This window comes from Schistocerca gregaria, chromosome 2 (genome assembly GCF_023897955.1).
Source record: "Schistocerca gregaria isolate iqSchGreg1 chromosome 2, iqSchGreg1.2, whole genome shotgun sequence".
Lineage (NCBI taxonomy): Eukaryota > Metazoa > Arthropoda > Insecta > Orthoptera > Acrididae > Schistocerca > Schistocerca gregaria.
The window spans coordinates 249,462,929-249,481,527 of record NC_064921.1 but is presented as its reverse complement, the minus strand read 5'-3'; the positions used below and the strand labels follow the sequence as shown (position 1 = coordinate 249,481,527).

The 18,599-nt window shown below is 42.1% G+C and overlaps 1 protein-coding gene across 1 annotated transcript in view; it reads right to left on the bottom strand.

The window, feature by feature from the left end:
* Nucleotides 1-4,626: 4,626 nt before the first annotated feature.
* Nucleotides 4,627-18,599, bottom strand: part of LOC126336789 (dehydrogenase/reductase SDR family member 11-like) — a 45,982-nt gene continuing 32,009 nt past the window's right edge. Inside the window, exons 4-6 of the mRNA XM_050000810.1 lie at nt 14,273-14,402; nt 8,076-8,219; nt 4,627-6,287 (exon numbers count right to left, since the gene is read on the bottom strand). Coding sequence (XP_049856767.1) covers nt 6,243-6,287; nt 8,076-8,219; nt 14,273-14,402 — 319 coding nt within the window. The 3' untranslated portion in view covers nt 4,627-6,242. The remainder of the gene's footprint in view (nt 6,288-8,075; nt 8,220-14,272; nt 14,403-18,599) is intronic.

The following is an 18,599-nucleotide window of genomic DNA, read 5'->3' as shown; positions in this document are numbered from 1 at the left end:
AATGGGCAGAAAATAGAGCACCGCTCGCTGAGTTCCGCAGCGTCGGTTAGAGGGCGCTGTGGTCGGCGTAGTTGCTCCACTCTCGTAGTGCCAACCTACGAGGGTGCACCTACACTGTAGCATCGGAACTATCGATACCACAGTTCCGATGTTGACCCAACAACATCGTCAATTATGGGTGCAGTGTGCAAGCGATCATCGAGACTGGACCATGGATGAATGGAATCGTGCCGCCTTGTCGGACGAACCACGTTTCTTGTTAAACCAGGTTGATGGTCGTGTTCGGACACGTCGTCAGGCGAGCGGCTGCTCCAAACATTCCTCGCACTACGGACGCAGGCCGGTGGGAGCAGTATTATGTTCTGGGGGACATTCACTTGGGCTTCCATGGGACCTGCGATAACAATCAAAGGTACGATGGCAGCTGTAGACTACGTGAATAATATTACGGACAACATGTAACCCTTCACGTTTGATGTCTTGCTCAACATCTATCAGGATAACTGTCTGCGTCACAAGGTCAGAGTCGTCCTGCAGTCGTTTGAGGAACATGATAGTGGACTCACGTGAGGTCTTGGCCATCGAAGTCAGCTTAACTGAATCCGGTGGAACACAACTGCGACGGTATCAGGTGCCAGCTCCGCGTCCACAAACCACCCGCCAGCAAATTATGGGAACTATGTGACGTGTGTGTATGCACAACGCTCTGGAAACCTACCAAGTACCTTAAATGTTTGTTTCGTAAATAAAACTGCCTTTTCCTGCTGCTAGTTACTTTATTTATCCCATATGCGTTTCGCCTTCTCCTGTTCTAAGGCATCATCAGTGGGATCTATAACGATACAATTTTGTTAGTTTTAGATTATTAAACAGTTCACTTCGCGATTATGATTTGTTGATCTCCATTTCCTCACATCTGGTCTGGAGGCCGCACTACCACTTTTATCCCTGCCATATAATCACATCTTTGTGTTCTCGCCTTCCACACACTGTTTACCATGTTTCTCACTCTTTTTTGTGGTGGACTATTGTTCTTTTGTCACTCGATACAACTATTTCGTCGTACACTGTTTTTCACAACGTAAATATTGCGACTCCATTACATGTTTCATTTGAGGGAAGGAAGATCAACAATCGTAAGTAATTACTTTTTGTGCAAAAAAAATTGTGAAGTGAACTGTTTAATAATCTAAAACTAACATAACTGTATCGTTATAGAGCCCACTGATGATGCCTTAAAACAAGAGAAGGCGAAACGGGTATGAGATAAATAAAGGAACTAGCAGCAGGAAAAGGCAGTTTTATTTACAAAACAAGTATTTATATGCTTGCTTCGGAGGATGGCCACACAAACATTAAATGTATTCGCAATTGTGAATAATGACAACCATCAACTTTAGAGTGGAATGACGACAGTGAAAATTTGTGCCAGACATGAACTCGAGCCCAGATTTTCCCCTTATCATAAGCAGTCGCCTTATTATTTGACTATCGTGCACGACTCACTGCCAGACCCAAACTTCCGTACTATATGTCATCAACGATGCGTCTACGACCTGAACGATCCATTATGTATATTCCCGTACAGGTCAGACGTCGTACTTGAAAGTCGCTTGCCCGGAATCGGCAGAGAAATACGATGTTGCAGTGCCCTTGCTGTTCTGACTACGATACAAAGTTCCTTTGGACGTGCAGGCATGTCGACCGTACTCCCCGCAGTGCCTGTTCCTTTGGACAAGCTCATGCTTACAATGGACAGGAAATTCCAGTGCTTGGACAGTGTAGTTTGCCTGGCACTTACAAATCCCACACTAGGACAGTGAAATTTACTGTGTTGAAATCAAGAGACAGTGAGAAAATTTTTGGTTTAGATACTTTTCATTTATTTGGACTTGGTTCAAAAATGGCTCAAATGGCTCTGAGCACTATGCGATTTAACTTCTGAGGTCATCAATCCTCTAGAACTTAGAACTACTTAAACATAACTGACCTAAGGACATCACACACATCCATGCCCGAGGCAGGATTCGAACCTGCCACCGCAGCGGTTCCAGACTGTAGCGCCTAGAACCGCTCGGTCATCCTGGCCGGCTGGAGACAGTGTTATTAGCACCTGACAGGGCTTAAAAGGGACCCCATTGTCGGTGTCCGTTGGGCCAGCTGTTAAATCATCCAGTATCTAGATTTATGGAGCACTCGTATTTGACAGCAACCCTATATCGGACTGTAGAGGAACTTGAAGGCAGGCACTCTCATTACCAAGGCTACTGTTAGCACCACAACACCAACAGTTGCGTTTGGAGTGCTGTCACGGCAGGGATGCGTGGACTGCTAATAAACGAAGACGCATTGTGATCAGCGATGATTTGCAGTCCTTCAATACCCAGGGTTACCATCGTCAGAGAGTATGGTGGTGGTCTGAGGTCCCGTTCTTCGAATATTTTGGACAGCTGTAGAAACGTTTTTCCTGGCGTTATGACGTGAGGAGCCGTTGATATGACTTCAAGTCAGGCATGACATTGACTGAGGGAGTTCTTAAGGCACAATAGAACATTATAGATATCCTGGGTCATCACCAGTTACCTCTCGTGTGCCATTTTGAAACAGGACATGCTCACTCATACATGGGAATATCTCTATGACCTTTCAGCATGATGTTGTGGTATTTCCAGGACCCCCAGGGTACCAATATCTGTCACCAACAAAACGTGTGGAAGAAGCTTGAACACTTACTCTATGCCAGTGCCAATACATGAGATGCGAAAAATGAATTACGAAACCAAAGCATGTATCCATTCCAGAGATAAGTGGGCTCGTACTAACAAGTTCCCTCTAAATTTGACTCGATATTAATAAAACCGACAAACTTTATGGACGGGTTCCTGAGTCGAAATGGAGGAAACCAGGCTTCTATGAACATGTTCCAGAAATGATTAGTGTACGCGCGACGTCAACAAGTTGTCCAAGAACACACCAAACGGTTGCATAGCATCCTCGGCGCAAAAGACGTTCAAAATGGCCTCCATGCGGTTGTCATGCAGGATACACATAAGCCTATTCTGGGTTACACCATGTTGGCGGGCCACTTGCCTGGGGCCTACACTAGGGTTCGTGTCAATGTCCTGTAGAATTTGGTGCTCTGAATCTGGTGTACGCACAGTCCGCCGCCTCCCTGCACGTTTGTCTGTTTGAAGGAACCCATTGTCACACAAACGCCCGAAAAGGGCTTGAAATGTTGGGTGATGCGGTTGATGTCTGTGAGGGTACTTGTTTCGGTACAGCCGTGCTGCCTCTCGATCATTTCCATCTGCTTGGCGATACACAAAAACCATCTCGACTTGTACCAGACACGAATAAGAGACAGTTCTGCTGCTTACCGTATGCTGCATCAGTCGCACAACTTGCAACACACAAGGAACACGCAGCACTTGGTCAGAGGATCTGTCATATATAAGCACCATATAACGTGGCAATGATGCGTTTCCGGACACATGCAAGTAGGACCTTTTTTCCTCCATTTCCAGTGAGGAATCCGCCGCTGCAGTTTGTTGATTTTATTAATGTTCACCCTATACATGTACATGCTAGCTGAGTTTCAATATCAATCACTCGCCCTGTTAACATAATAAGTTCAACTTTTGCACCATAAGTTTCCAGTGCTAGTTTCTTGTTCAAAAATGTTCAAATGTGTGTGAAATCTTATGGGACTTAACTACCAAGGTCGTCAGTCCCTAAGCTTACACACTACTTAACCTAAATTATCCTAAGGACAAACACACACACCCACGCCCGGGGGAGGACTCGAACCTCCGCCGGGATCAGCCGCACAGTCCATGACTGCAGCGCCTGAGGCCGCTCGGCTAATCCCGCGCGGCGCTGGTTTCTTGTTTTGTATAAATTTTATATCAAAATTTCATCTCATACATACATTCGCTTATGAGCCTGGATCACAGGACTGTATTTGTCTAAGTTAAGTACTGATGAACTTATACACTGACACATTGTTTTTTATTTAAAAAAAACTCCTGGAATTTTCGATAGTGCTCTCCATTCTTCAAATGTCGCATTTTAACTATGACCAAAAACCCGAATTGTGAGCGGTTCCAGTAATTCACATGTAAATTGGTTAAACATCGTGTTTTCATGTGTACCTTATACATATATTTTATTCATATTACCTTATTTGGAAGTGATAAGGCGTATGTTACTCTACACCAGATGCTTTGGAATTCTAAAATACGTTAAACTCAAATAAAAAACATCCGCCCTCATGAGGAAACCAGACAGAAATAATTGCTTAACCGCTGCTGATTTTCAATAGTGATATCTGACAAATATAAACAAAATGTTTCATTTCTTCCTGGTATGGTGAATGAATTGTATCACTTTCGTGGAATGTGTAGTATGTTACCTCATCAATTTCTGGTAGCACCTTTTGTAGTGGTTAGTACATTGACTGAAATATTCTGAAAATACTATATATGTTCAAAGTGAACTCCATCATTTGTGTAAGTAACGATATGTCAACGCTCATTTTACTGCAATATGAACTATTCACCACAATCACTCTTGTATTTACCGGCAGCAGCAGTCCCGTCTGCCTTTCATTTGCAAAAGTATTGTCACTGCATGTCCAATCATCTACTACATATTCATTGTGAAGCAGTTGTTTCATTTACCGAGCCACAATAATAACATTAACACTGACATTAACAAGTGGTTGATTTTACAGCGAAAAATAAATGACTTTCATTTTTATGTTGTTTTATTTGATGCACATGATACATTATACACTGAAGCGCCAAAGAAACTGGCATAGGGATGTCTATTCAAATACAGACATATGAAAACAGACAGAATACGTTACTGCGATGGGCAATGCCTATATATGACATCAAGTGTCTGGCGCGTTGTTAGATCGGTTACTGCCGCTACAATGGTAAGTTATCAAGATTTAAGTGAGTTTGAAAGTGCGATAGGACACAGCTTCTCCGAGGTAGCGATGAAGTGGAGATTTTCTCGTACGACCATGTCACGAGTGTAACGTGAATATCAGGAATCCGGTAAAACACCAAATCCCCGAAATGGCTGCGGCCGGAAAAAGATACTGCAAGAATGGGACCAACAACTGAAGAGAATCCCTCAACGTGACAGAAGTGCAACCCTACCGCAAATTGCTGCAATTTTCAATGCTGGGACATCAACAAGTGTCAGCGTGCGAACCATTCAACGAAACGTCATCGATATGGGCTTTCGGAGCCGAAGGCCCACTCGTGTATCCTTGATGACCGCACGATACAGAGCTTTGCTCCTCGCCTAGGTCCGTCAACAAAGACACAGGACTGTTGATGACTGGAAACATGATGCGTGGTCGGACGAGTCTCGTTTCAAATTATATCGAGCGGATGAAAGTGCCCGGGTATGGAGACAACCTCACGAATCCATATACCCTGTATGTCAGCAGGGGAATGTTCGAGCTGGTGGAGGCTCTGTAATGATGTGGCGTGCGAGCAGTTGGAGTGATGTGTGACCTCTGATACCTTCAGGTACGACTCTGAAAGGTGACAAGTACGTAAGCATCCTGTCTGATCACCTGCATCCATTCCTGTCCATTGTGCATTCCGACGGACTTGAGCAATTCCATCAGAACAATATGACACGCCATAAGTCCAGAATTGCTACAGAGTGGCTCCAAGAACAGTCTTCTGAATTCAAATACTTCCGTTCGCCAACAAACTCCCCAGACATGAACATTTTTGAGCATCCAGAACTAAATTTTCACTCTGCAGCGGAGTGTGCGCTGATATGAAACTTCCTGGCAGATTAAAACTGTGTGCCGGACCGAGACTCTTTGGTAGAGCACTTTCCCGCGAAAGCCTAAGGTCCGAGTTCGAGTCTCGGTCCTTCACTCAGTTTTAATCTGCCAGGAAGTTTCATTGTTGAGCATATCTGGCATGCCTTGCGACGTGCTGTTCGGAAGAGATCTCCACCCCCTCGTTCTCTTACGGATTTATCGACAGCCCTGCAGGATTCATGGTGTCAGTTCCCTCCAGCACTACTTAAGGCATTAGTTGAGTCCATGAGACGTCGTGTTACGGCGCTTCTGGGTGCTCGCGGGGACCCTACACAGTATTATGCAGGTGTACCAGTTTATTTGGCTCTTCAGTGTACTACATATGCATGTTTTGTTGACCTTAAAATCAGAAGTTACAGTACACTGATAAAAAACTTTCAGTGCAAAATCACTCGTAAAATTCTCCTGTTGGCCGGATAATGATGTCGTGAACCTGAAACAAATAAAACACATTAGTTAAGAGGAGAAGTAAGGAAGAATTACTGACAGTATATGCCAAATACATTCGGTTTCCATAGTTGCTCTGTTCTCATTGACCTATAGCTGGAGTAGTCAACGTTTTTTACCTGTCGCCCCCCTCTTTGTCTCTGATAGCAGTAAAATTTTCTATCTGCCCACTGGCTCCACAATAATGGTGATTTATAAAGTAGGGAAGGAACCGTACTTGATGAAAATGATAAAGCAGAGTTACTGCAAGTTAAAGCGTGTGACTGTTAATTTATCAATTATTTTATGTCAAATTTTTATGGAAAGCTAATGGAAAAGCTTTTAACACCCAAAACGCCCAGGACCCACCATGAATGCCAAAACGCCCACTTGTGGGCAGAGGGGGCCATGTTGACTACCACTGACTTATTCTATGACGTAGCATTGGAACAGCGACAGAGATGACATCAGAAACTCCTTCCGGTCTTTGGTGGGTATATGCAGCCGAATGCTCATGGAGTAAACGTTAAGTTTTCTTTATTGTGGGCTCCAAGCAGGGCCGTGGTCGATGTACCGCTCGGAGGCACACTGTCCCACGTGGCTGCCCACCGGCAATGGCCGGCCGTGACACGTGGACCTGTTAAGACTCAAACCAGCGGGCGCGACGTCACTTCCGCCGCTAGCATGCACTGTGGGTTCCCTTCCACCGTTCGCTTTTGCTCTCATTACGGCGCAAACCACGCCAGATAAGTCAAATGAAAGAGGAGATCAAAGTAATTCTGTCAGCATGCAGTCGAGATTTACAACTCATATGTATGAGAAGATACAACTCCGAGAAGCTGTATGTACCTGAACTTGAGCATGTAATTAATAACTTTAGTAATATTTATTTACAAAAGGGATGAAGCACTAATTGTAGCTCTTAGTATCGCACCTTGATTGAACTACTCACATGTATCATACCATAATTAATTGAGCTGTGAGACACTTTTTAGTTTAACTTTAATTAAAATCTGCATCTAATTTAATATATGATACATATGCTATTAGCAAGGCAACATGACTTAGTGGTCATAATGACAAACCTCGTCCAACATCTGGTCCTTAAGATTTTCATTCTGTTAATTTGCTGTTTATTTATTTGCGTAGTTTCGCCTGCAAGCTAAAAACTACTTCACCTAGCATAATTCTGAGTAGTTCAATGGAAAGAAGAGGAAAAATCCAATAAGAATATGGCGCCATATGCATATTTACTGTAATAAGTTACAGCACAGAGATTATGAACTGATTTTCAGCACTGCAACAAATTTTGCATTTATTTAACTTAACATTTTGGGCTAACTAGTGCACGTAAAAATAAGCGCACGGTTTCTGTCCTGCTTAGAAGTTTAGTGCACAGGCAATGGTGCAATCAAATTTTATATATCATACATGTATTAAAAGTTGTGAATCAGGCTGTTTAACGTACAACATATCAAGTGACGTAGATTCTGGGTGTTTCCATTTGGGGGGGGGGGGGGGGGGGGGGGAGGTCTGGGGCCTTAAAAGGACGACAGTCATCTCACAGTCGCTCACAGTTTGGTATGAAGCTGAAGCCCAAGAGCTATGTTGGTATGGGTGGTATATCACCGGTCGTTTGCTGCTTGCGTAAATATTGGACGACTACCATCTCCATAATTACAAGTTTTATAAGTAATCTTTAAACTGCCCATACCTGCAGTATTAAAAAAATTTAAATGGAAATTTTCGAACATTTCTTAAGTAAGGTAATTTTAAGTAGCAGTAGAAAACTCACCTGAACCCTAGGGGGCTGGGAAAGCATGTAGACCACGGCTTTTGCTATGTCTTCCGCTTCCAAGTAAGGCATTGTCTTGAACGTCTGTGCCCACCTTTCAGACTGGTTCATCGCATTGGTTTTCACGACCCCTGGAGAAATTTGCTGCAAACAGGGGAATTAATTGTTAGTGATCCATATATGTACAATGATAAGGTGATGTTTGTAACCCTGTTTTCGATACGCAGGAATTTTTTATGTATTGTAAAAAATATTGCAATTTTTAATGGTTACAGAATTCTACAAGCGTAAGCGCGGTAGAGCACGACGTTGTTGGACAGACCACATAAATGGAGTAATGGAACATCGCAGCATCGTCAAGGAAGATGCGCTGGGTGAGGAAGCTTGGCGGAGAGCAGCAGGAATACAACAAGATGATGCTACTGATTAATCTTTATATTGATAAATCCTGTAATAATAATAATAATAATCTTTTAAAGAATGGTATCCATATTTTTTTAAAAATTCAAGCCAATCTAATACAGACACAGGACGACAACATGGTTTGTTATTATACCTACCGTAGGAAAGGTACCTTTTCGCTAAACATACCTATACTTGAGCTCAAATCTTTTCTTCTAAGCCAGAGTAATACCCACGCTTAGCGATTTTGACAAAATTATGTCTGAGACGGAGACTCTACGTCGCTTTTCCCATGGGAAGGTCAAGTATGTGGCTTACAGTCTCAATATAGTACACAGTTTTGTTACATATGTGCTTATCTACTACTTGTCTATTACTGTAAATTATATTTGTCCCTGTTCATATGTAACGTTGTTTGCAAAACTTACAATTTCCAAAATTATGTCTTTATGTTAATTATGAAGGTGGAACTTATTTTACACCCGATATATCACTTACTTGTATATTGCAGGATTGTTATTGTTGTTGTTGTGGTCTTCAGTCCTGAGACTGGTTTGATGCAGCTCTCCATGCTACTCTATCCTGGGCAAGCTTCTTCATGCCACAGTAATTACTGCAACCTACAACCTTCTGCTTAGTGTATTCATCTCTTGGTCTCTCTCTACGATTTTTACCCTCCACGCTGCCCTCCAAAACAAAATTGGTGATCCCTTGATGCCTCAGAACATGTCCTACCAACCGATCCTTTCTTCTGGTCAAGTTGTGCCACAAACTTCTCTTCTCCCCAATCCTGTTCAATACTTCCTCATTAGTTATGTGATCTACCCATCTAATCTTCAGCATTCTTCTGTAGCACCACATTTCAAAAGCTTCTATTCTCTTTTTGTCTAAACTATTTATCGTCCATGTTTCACTTCCATACATGACAACACTCCATACAAATACTTTCAGAAATGACTTCCTCACACTTAAATCAATACTCGATGTTAACAAATTTCTCTTCTTCACAAACGCTTTCCTTGCCATTGCCAGTCTACATTTTATATCCTCTCTACTTCGACCATCATCAGTTATTTTGCTCCCCAAGTAGCAAAACTCCTTTACTACTTTAAGTGTCTCATTTCCTAATCCAATTCCCTCAGCATCACCAGACTTAATTCGAATACATTCCATTATCCTCGTTTTGCTTTTGTTGATGTTCATCTTATATCCTCCTTTCAAGACACTGTCCATTCCATTCAACTGCTCTTCCAAGTCCTTTGCTGTCTCTGACAGAATTGCGATGTCATCGGCGAACCTCAAAGTTTTTATTTCTTCTCCATGGACTTTAATACCTACTCCGAAATTTTGTTTTGTTTCCTTTACTACTTGCTCAATATACAGATTGAATAACATCGGGGATAGGGTACAACCCTGTCTCACTCCCTTCCCAACCACTGCCTCCCTTTCGTGCCCCTCGACTCTTATAACTCCCGTCTGGTTTCTGTACAAATTGTAAGTAGCCTTTCGCTCTCTGTATTTTACGCCTGCTACATTTAGAATTTGAAAGAGAGTATTCCAGTCAACATTGTCAAAAGCTTTCTCTAAGTCTACAAATGATAGAAACGTAGGTTTGCCTTTCCTTAATCTTTCTTCTAAGATAAGGCGTAAGGTCAGTATTGCCTCACGTATTCCCGTATTTCTACAGAATCCAAACTGATCTTCCCCGAGGTCGGCTTCTACTAGTTTTTCCATTCGTCTGTAAAGAATTCGTGTTAGTATTTTGCAGCTGGGGCTTATTAAACTGATGGTTCGGTAATTTTCACATCTGTCAACACCTGCTTTCTTTGGGATTGGAATTATTATATTCTTCTTGAAGTCTGAGGGTATTTCGCCTGTCTCATACATATTGTACACCAGATGGTAGAGTTTTGTCAGGACTGTCTCTTCCAAGGCCGTCAGTAGTTCTAAAGGAATGTTGTCTACTCCGGGGGCCTTGTTTCGACTCAGGTCTTTCAGTGCTCTGTCAAATTCTTCACGCAGTATCGTATTTCCAATTTCATCTTCATCTACATCCTCTTCCATTTCGATAATATTGTCCTCAAGTACATCGCCCTTGTATAGGCCCTCTATATACTCCTTCCACCTTTCTGCTTTCCCTTCTTTGCTTAGAACAGGGTTTCCATTTGAGCTCTTGATGTTGATACAATTGGTTCTCTTTTCTCGAAAGGTCTCTTTAATTTTCCTGTAGGCAGTGTCTATCATACCCCTAGTGAGATAAGCCTCTACATCCTTACATTTGTCCTCTAGCCATCCCTGCTTACCCATTTTGCATTTCCTGTCGATCTCATTTTTGAGACGTTTGTATTCCTTTTTGCCTGCTTCATTTACTGCATTTTTATATTTTCTCCTTTCATCAATTAAATTCAATATTTCTTCTGTTACTCAAGGATTTCTACTAGCCCTCGTCTTTTTACCTATTTGTTCCTCTACTGCCTTCACTACTTCATCCCTCAAAGCTACCCATTCTTCTTCTACTGTATTTCTTTCCCCCATTCCCGTCAGTTGTTCCCTTATGCTCTCCCTGTAACTCTGTACAAGCTCTGGTTTAGTCAGTTTATCCAGGTCCCATCTCCTTAAATTTCCACCTTTTTGCAGTTTCTTCAGTTTTAATCTACAGGTCATAACCAAGAGATTGTGGTCAGAGTCTACATCAGCCCCTGGAAATGTCTTACAATTTAAAACCTGGTTCCTAAATCTCTGTCTTACCATTATATAATCTATCTGATACCTTTTAGTATCTCCAGGGTTCTTCCATGTATACAACCTTCTTTCATGATTCTTAAACCAAGTGTTAGCTATGATTAAGTTGTGCTCTGTGGAAAATTCTACCAGGCAGCTTCCTCTTTCATTTCTTAGCCCCAATCCATATTCACCTAATACGTTTCCTTCTTTCCCTTTTCCTACTACCGAATTCCAGTCACCCATGACTATTAAATTTTCGTCTCCCTTCACTATCTGATTAATTTCTTTTATTTCATCATACATTTCTTCAATTTCTTTGTCATCTGCATAGCTAGTTGGCATATAAACTTGTACTACTGTAGTAGGTGTGGACTTCGTATCTATCTTGGCCACAATAATGCGTTCACTATGCTGTTTGTAGTAGCTTACCCGCATTCCTATTTTCCTATTCATTATTAAACCTACTCCTGCATTACCCCTATTTGATTTTGTGTTTATAACCCTGTAGTCACCTGACCAAAAGTCTTGTTCCTCCTGCCACCGAACTTCACTAATTCCCACTATGTCTAAATTTAACCTATCTATTTCCCTTCTTAAATTTTCTAACCTACCTACCCGATTAATGGATCTGACATTCCACGCTCCGATCCGTAGAACGCCGGTTTTCTTTGTCCTAATAACGACATCCTCTTGAGTAGTCCCCGCCCGGAGATCCGAATGGGGGACTATTTTACTTCCGGAATATTTTACCCAAGAGGACGCCATCATCATTTAATCATACAGTAGAGCTGCATGCCCTCGGGAAAAATTACGGCTGTAGCTTCCCGTTGCTTTCAGCCGTTCGCAGTACCATAACAGCAAGGCCATTTTGGTTAGTGTTACAAGGCCAGGTCAGTCAATCATTCAGAGTGTTGCCCCTGCAACTACTGAAAAGGCTGCTGCCCCTCTTCAGGAACCACACGTTTGTCTGGCCTCTCAACAGATACCCCTCCGTTGTGGTTATACCTACGGTACGGCTAACCTTATGGAAGGTCAGTTTGAATTCCGGAAAGGTGGGGGAACACGCGTGGCAATACTGACTTTACGACGTGTCCTACAAGATAGCCTAAAGAAAGATAAGTCTGCTTATACAGCATTCATAGAATTAGGCGAATATTTTGACATTATTTACTGGAATACACTATTTGAAACTCTGAGAGTAGCGGGGATAAAATACAAGGAAAAAAATGTTATTTACAACTTGTACAGAAGCCAGACTGCAGTTATAAGAGTCGAAGAACATGAAAGGGAATCACAAGTTAAAAAGGGTCGATGAAAGAGATGAAGCCATACTTCAGGATGAAGAAATAAAAACTTTGACGTTTGGCAATGACGTTGTAATTCTGTCAGAAACAGCAGTAGTCTTGGAAGAGCAGTGAACGGAATGGATAGAATTTTGAAAACACAAAATTAGAACAAGGACATAGAATGTTGTCGAATTATATCAGGAGATGCTGAAGAAATTGGATTAGGAAGTGAGACACTGAGAGCAGTTGATGAGTTTTGTTATTTGAGCCCCAAAATGACTGGCGATGGCCGAAGTAGGGAAGATACAAAACACGGACTGCCAATAGAAAAGAGGGCATTTCCGAAAAACAGAAATCTGTTAACATTTAATATAGATTAACCCTTTAATGCATAGTGTAGCTGATCAGCTACACACGTCATTTCTTCGATGTATCCTATACTGAGCAACATTTGTAACAAATTCGTTATGTAGTTAAGTGAACACACTCTACTACAGCTGCTAAGCCGCTAGTAGTTCTTCACGGCGATCGCCGCCCAGAGTGGCCGAGCGGTTCTAGGCGCTGCAGTCTGGAACCGCGAGACCGCTACGGTCGCAGGTTCGAATCCTGCCTCGGGCATGGATGTGTGTGATGTCCTTAGGTTAGTTAGGTTTAAGTAGTTACAGGTTCTAGGGGACTGATGACCTCAGAAGTTAAGTTCCATAGGGCTCAGAGCCATCTGAACCAGCCATTTCATGGCAATCGCAAATGACAGGATGAACTGAACCAGTTCGACAATCAGCTGTGTGGGTGTACAGCCGCGCGTGTGTTTTGGCGGAAAGAAGAGACTTTTTTGTGTTTGTGCACTGATTTGTGGGTTTCAAAATTACTTTTCTATTTTGAAAACGTAAGTAGATATGGTGTAGACGGTTAATTCGAGTGTCTTTGGGATATATTTGAATTTAGGTCTGTTTCTGTGCTTGTAGCGATTGTCAACAATAATGCTTTGTTAATTTAATTTAAAAAGGTTTTCAATATTTTTTTCGTAATGTAGGCACTATAAGCTAAACGTAGTAATTTTTACAGCTTGAAATAAAAAATCCTGGGGTTCAGGGTTAAGATGTTAGGAAGTTTTTTCTGTAGGTACTAGTCTGGAATGTGGCTTTTTATGGAAACAATACGTGTATATTAAACAGTATTTGCAAGAATAGAACCGACGCTTTTGAAATTTGGTGGTTCAGGAGAATGTTGAACATTGGACGGGTGGTTCGGATGACTAATACGGAGGTAACGAGTCGAACTGGGGGGAAATGAAGTGCATGACGCAGGTTAACTAAAAGAACGGAATTACTGATCAGATAAATTGGAAAATTTGGAAATTTGTGGTAAGATCTTATGGGACCAAACTGCTGAGGTTATCGGTCCCTAAGCTTACACACTACTTAATGTAACTTAAACTAACTTACGCCAAGGACAACACACACACCCATGCCCGTGGGAGGACTCGAACCTCCGACGGGAGCAGCCGTGCGAAACGCGACAGGACGCCCTGGACACATTCTGAGACACATAAAGGAGGGAAGTGTGTGTTGGTAAAAATTGTAGAGGAAGAACAAAGCTTTACTACAACATTCTTCCTAAAACGGATGTTGGTTGCAGTAGTTGTTCAGGCAAGTGCTCAGGATAGTTTAGCGTGGATAATTGCACAGAACCAGTCTTCGGACTGAGGACCACAGTGACCACATATTAATCAAAGAATTTCTAGGTACGTATATGTTACTGACAGGACGAGAAATGCTGTCTTACCCCAACACGAATGTTGCTCTTTTTGGCGACGAGGTCCTTCCTGAGTCCTTCAGCCATGACCCTCACAGCTGATTTGTTGGCTGAGTGCATCCCGAGGCCGTCACTCAGCGTCGGGATATGGGCCGAAATGCTGGAAAGGTAAGTCACTCATACAGCGCCGCCTAAGCTCAGGTTGCCGTTCCCATTCTGCAGACTACTGTGAAATTAATGGCAGAGCAAAGGCGAACGGCAAGATTGACTTCCAGTCTGCCTCTACACGAGCTGTAATTAATCTAGCCTTGTCTTCGCAGTACCTATGACAACGATATGTCGGGGGTGCTAGTGTACTCCTAGGCTCCTCAACATTGGCTCTTGAAATTTTGTAGCTAGTCTTTTGCGGGATAGTCTGTGTCTGTCTTCACGTGCCCAACAGTTCCACTGTTTCATCGTCCTTGCAAGAAACCGAAGTCTGCCACCTGCTTTATCTCCTCCTGAGCCTATGCTATCATTCCTTTTCATATCACGACAAATTCCTACATCAAGATATTTGTATGATTTTAAAAAACAGACATAATGTCTGATAGGATACCGAAGCATGCGAAGGTTGCTGTGTATGGACGGATTACTACTGTAACCGCAATTGCAGATCTGAAGATGGTTCTAGAGGAACCGATACCGGACATGTGAATAAACATATTTTGCAATCAAGACGAATTATAAATAACATTGGATATTTGTATGAGTCGACTGTTTCCAGCTGTGACTCATAGTAATTCTACTCATAGGCTACTTTGTTTATTCATTTTGTAAAGTGCACAGTTTTATAGTTTTCAATATTTAAAGCAAGTAGCCAATCATGGCACCTCTTTGAAACCTTATCAGTATCCTACTGCACATTTATGCCGTTTCTTTTCAGGTAGTACGTCGTTTTCAGAAAACGGCCTCATCTGCAGAAAGTGTGAGTTTACGGTAATGTCTACCAGATCATCAATAAATATCGCGAATAGCAAGGATCCTAACACACTTCTCTGGGCAGACCTGAAGTTACTTTTACATCTGTAGATGACTCTCTACCCAACATGTTTGAACCTCCTCACCAAACAATTCTTAATCCATTCACAAATATCGTTTGATACTCCATATTGCCGACCTTTATGTAATAAGTGCTGGTGTGATACAAAGTGAAATGCTTTCCAGAAGACAATAAAAGTAGCATCCGTCTCGTTGGTCCAATCCTTAGTTTTCGCGATGTGATGTGAGAAGAACGCGAGTTGGGTTCTCATGACCGATGTTCGGAAGTCCATGCCATAACATCTGAGGTCATCAGTCCTCTAGACTTAGAACTACTTAAACGTAACTAACCTAAGGACATCACACACATCCATGCTCGAGGCAGGATTCGAACCTGCGACCGTAGCAGCAGCGCGGTTCCGGACTGAAGCGCCTAGAACCGCTCGGCCACAGTGGTCGGCTCACGCGGATTAGAATATGGGAAGCCATTCTGTTCTAGATACCTCATAACGTTTTATTTCAGAGCCGTAATGTATCCTCTCCCTCCAGTGTGGATTTTTGTGATTTTAAATTTAAATAAGAAAGTACAATGCTGACGAAGGGAAGAGAAGCCACAACGCCAACGAGAAAAGAAAACGTACAGTTATGAGAATTGGGAAGAAGTCGTTGAAATTTACACTATTTATGTAGTATAAAATGATTTTATAAGAGATTATTTCTTTACTCTTGCGGGTTTTGCTACGAGACCAGTAATCGTCGTTGGTGACATAAGACTGTGTCATTGTTTTCAATGCAAAGAAATAGCCTGCACAGTGATAACCTACATCTACATACATACTCCGCGATTCACCACACGGTGCGTGGCGGGGGGTACCTCGTACCACAACTAGCATCTTCTCTCCCTGTTCCACTCCCAAACAGAACGAGGGAAAAATGACTGCCTATATTCATCTGTACGAGCCCAAATCTCTCTTATCTTATCTTTGTGGTCTTTTCGCAAAATATAAGTTGGCGGCAGTAAGATTGTACTGCAGTCAGCCTCAAATGCTGTTTCTCTAAATTTAATTAGTAGCAATTCACGAATGGAACGCCTCCTTTCCACCAGAGACTTCCACCCGAGTTCCTGAAGCATTTCCGTAACACTTGCGTGATGATGAAACCTACCAGTAACAAATCTAGCAGCCCGCCTCTGAATTGCTTCTATGTCCTCCCTCAATCCGACCTGATAGGGATCCCAAACGCTCAAGCAGTACTCAAGAACAGGTCGTATATCGCTCTGCAATTTTACGCCCAAATATTTAATCGACGTGACGGTGTCAAGCGCTTCACTACTAATGGAGTATTCAAACTTTACGGAATTCTTTTTCCTATTCATCTGCATTAATTTACATTTATCTATATTTAGAGTTAGCTGTCAGTAATAATAATAATAATAATTACAATCAGACATCGTTAAAAATATAGGTTCAATTTACAAATGTCGAGATGTGAAAACGACAGCGCGCTTATGACGAGTGATCGTTGCGCTACAAAACTGACTACTCGCGACTAATTTAAAAGGCCAAAAGAATACGAAATATTTCCTTTTACAGGAGTGGCAACGTAATGCACTTAACAACCAAAATAAAGTAGTAAATGACGTACAACAGAAATCATGGTACCAGAATGATACAACATTCTAATAGTGAGGCCCGAAGAAAAAGAAAAAGAGGGAAGACTGTTACATGTCTTATTTTTTAAGAAAAATGATCGAAAATTTCATAGGTGGTTATGGCATCGAAATAAAGTTCATTCTCTGAAATATAACCTTATAACTACTATCGCTGAAACACAATAATGTGCTAAATATATTCCCGATTTCTGCAACACTTTGATGTCACTGATATGGGACGCTAGCAGTCAGAGTTATTGGTTCCAGAGATTTACTTTACATTCTGCTTAAAAGAGGGGCTGACCCAGCTACAAAATATGTATGTAAACTGAAAAGGATCCAATCGGTTTTTGGGGCCTTGTTCATTTTTTACGATTTCTGACTAGTCTGCGAATATTTTTTTCTACGACTTGAAACGCAATATCTACGGCCAGTAATCGCTTCTAGATATCTGATCATGGATAAATTCTGAAACGCGTCATATGAGCAATAAAGTCATTCCTTGCCTGGTGTCTGACTTTTATCGTTGCGACGCTATCAGCCTGAATGGAGGACAACTGATTACTTTAATAATGATCGCCTTCGTACTGCAAGACTTTAGGATACATTTATATTATTCAAATTAAAATAATCTCGAAAATCTTGGTCTCCCTGGACCGACATCTCGTCAGTATCAATGTCGATAACAGGCAAAACTGGTAGAGATACTCGATTCACAGAATTGGTGGACTTCCCATATACATAACTAAGTTTGTACGGAACGCACAGTGCGCAAATCTTTCTCGCACTTGGCCAGTTGTTTAACCGCGGGATGACGCCTTTTCAACACACCCATTGCTGTAGCGAAACTTTGACAGGCTTCGAGTTGTCCAACTGTCCGTTCACGATCGTAAGAACTCAAACGATGGCCAGCAGATATGTTGCCGTATGACAGACTCTCACACTGTTTCCACAAAAACCTTCGTCACACACCATACTGCATGAACTGTCGAATGCATACAGAGCGTTCGTACATAAGCTTCGCTGCATTTAACACATCAACGTTTTCTTTTACTATCATTGATTGGTTGTTCCGTAGCAACTTACATTTCTTCCTTAGCAAGTTTAAAACAGTGTATTGTTATTTTTTGGAAAGAAAGAATAAATCCAGGAAAAGACAGCAGATCTACTCGACCTAAAATGTTATTCCAGCGATCAGCACACAAAGTTGTGGTAACTAATTTTTGTAACGTAATCGTCGTCATTCAAATGGTTCAAATGGCTCTGAGCACTATGGGACTTAAAAATCTGAGGTCATAAGTCCCCTAGAACTTAGACCTACTTAAACCTAACTAACCTAAGGACATCACACACATCCATGCCCGAGGCAGGATTCGAACCTGCGACCGTAGCGGTCGCGCGGTTCCAGACTGAAGCGCCTAGAACCACTCGGCTCGTCGTCATTGTCGAAGATATTGTGGAATCCGCTATATCATCGACAGTCAGTGATAAACTGAGACACTTACGAAGCTTGGAGATGCCATCACGAGGAAAGGGCGCACAAACTACTCCAAAATTATCTTTGTACATCTACATCTACATCATACTCCGCAAGCCACCTAATGGTGTGTGGCGGAGGGTACTTTTGGTACCACTATCTGATCCTTCCAACCCTGTTCCACTCGCCAATAGTGCGTGAGAAGAATG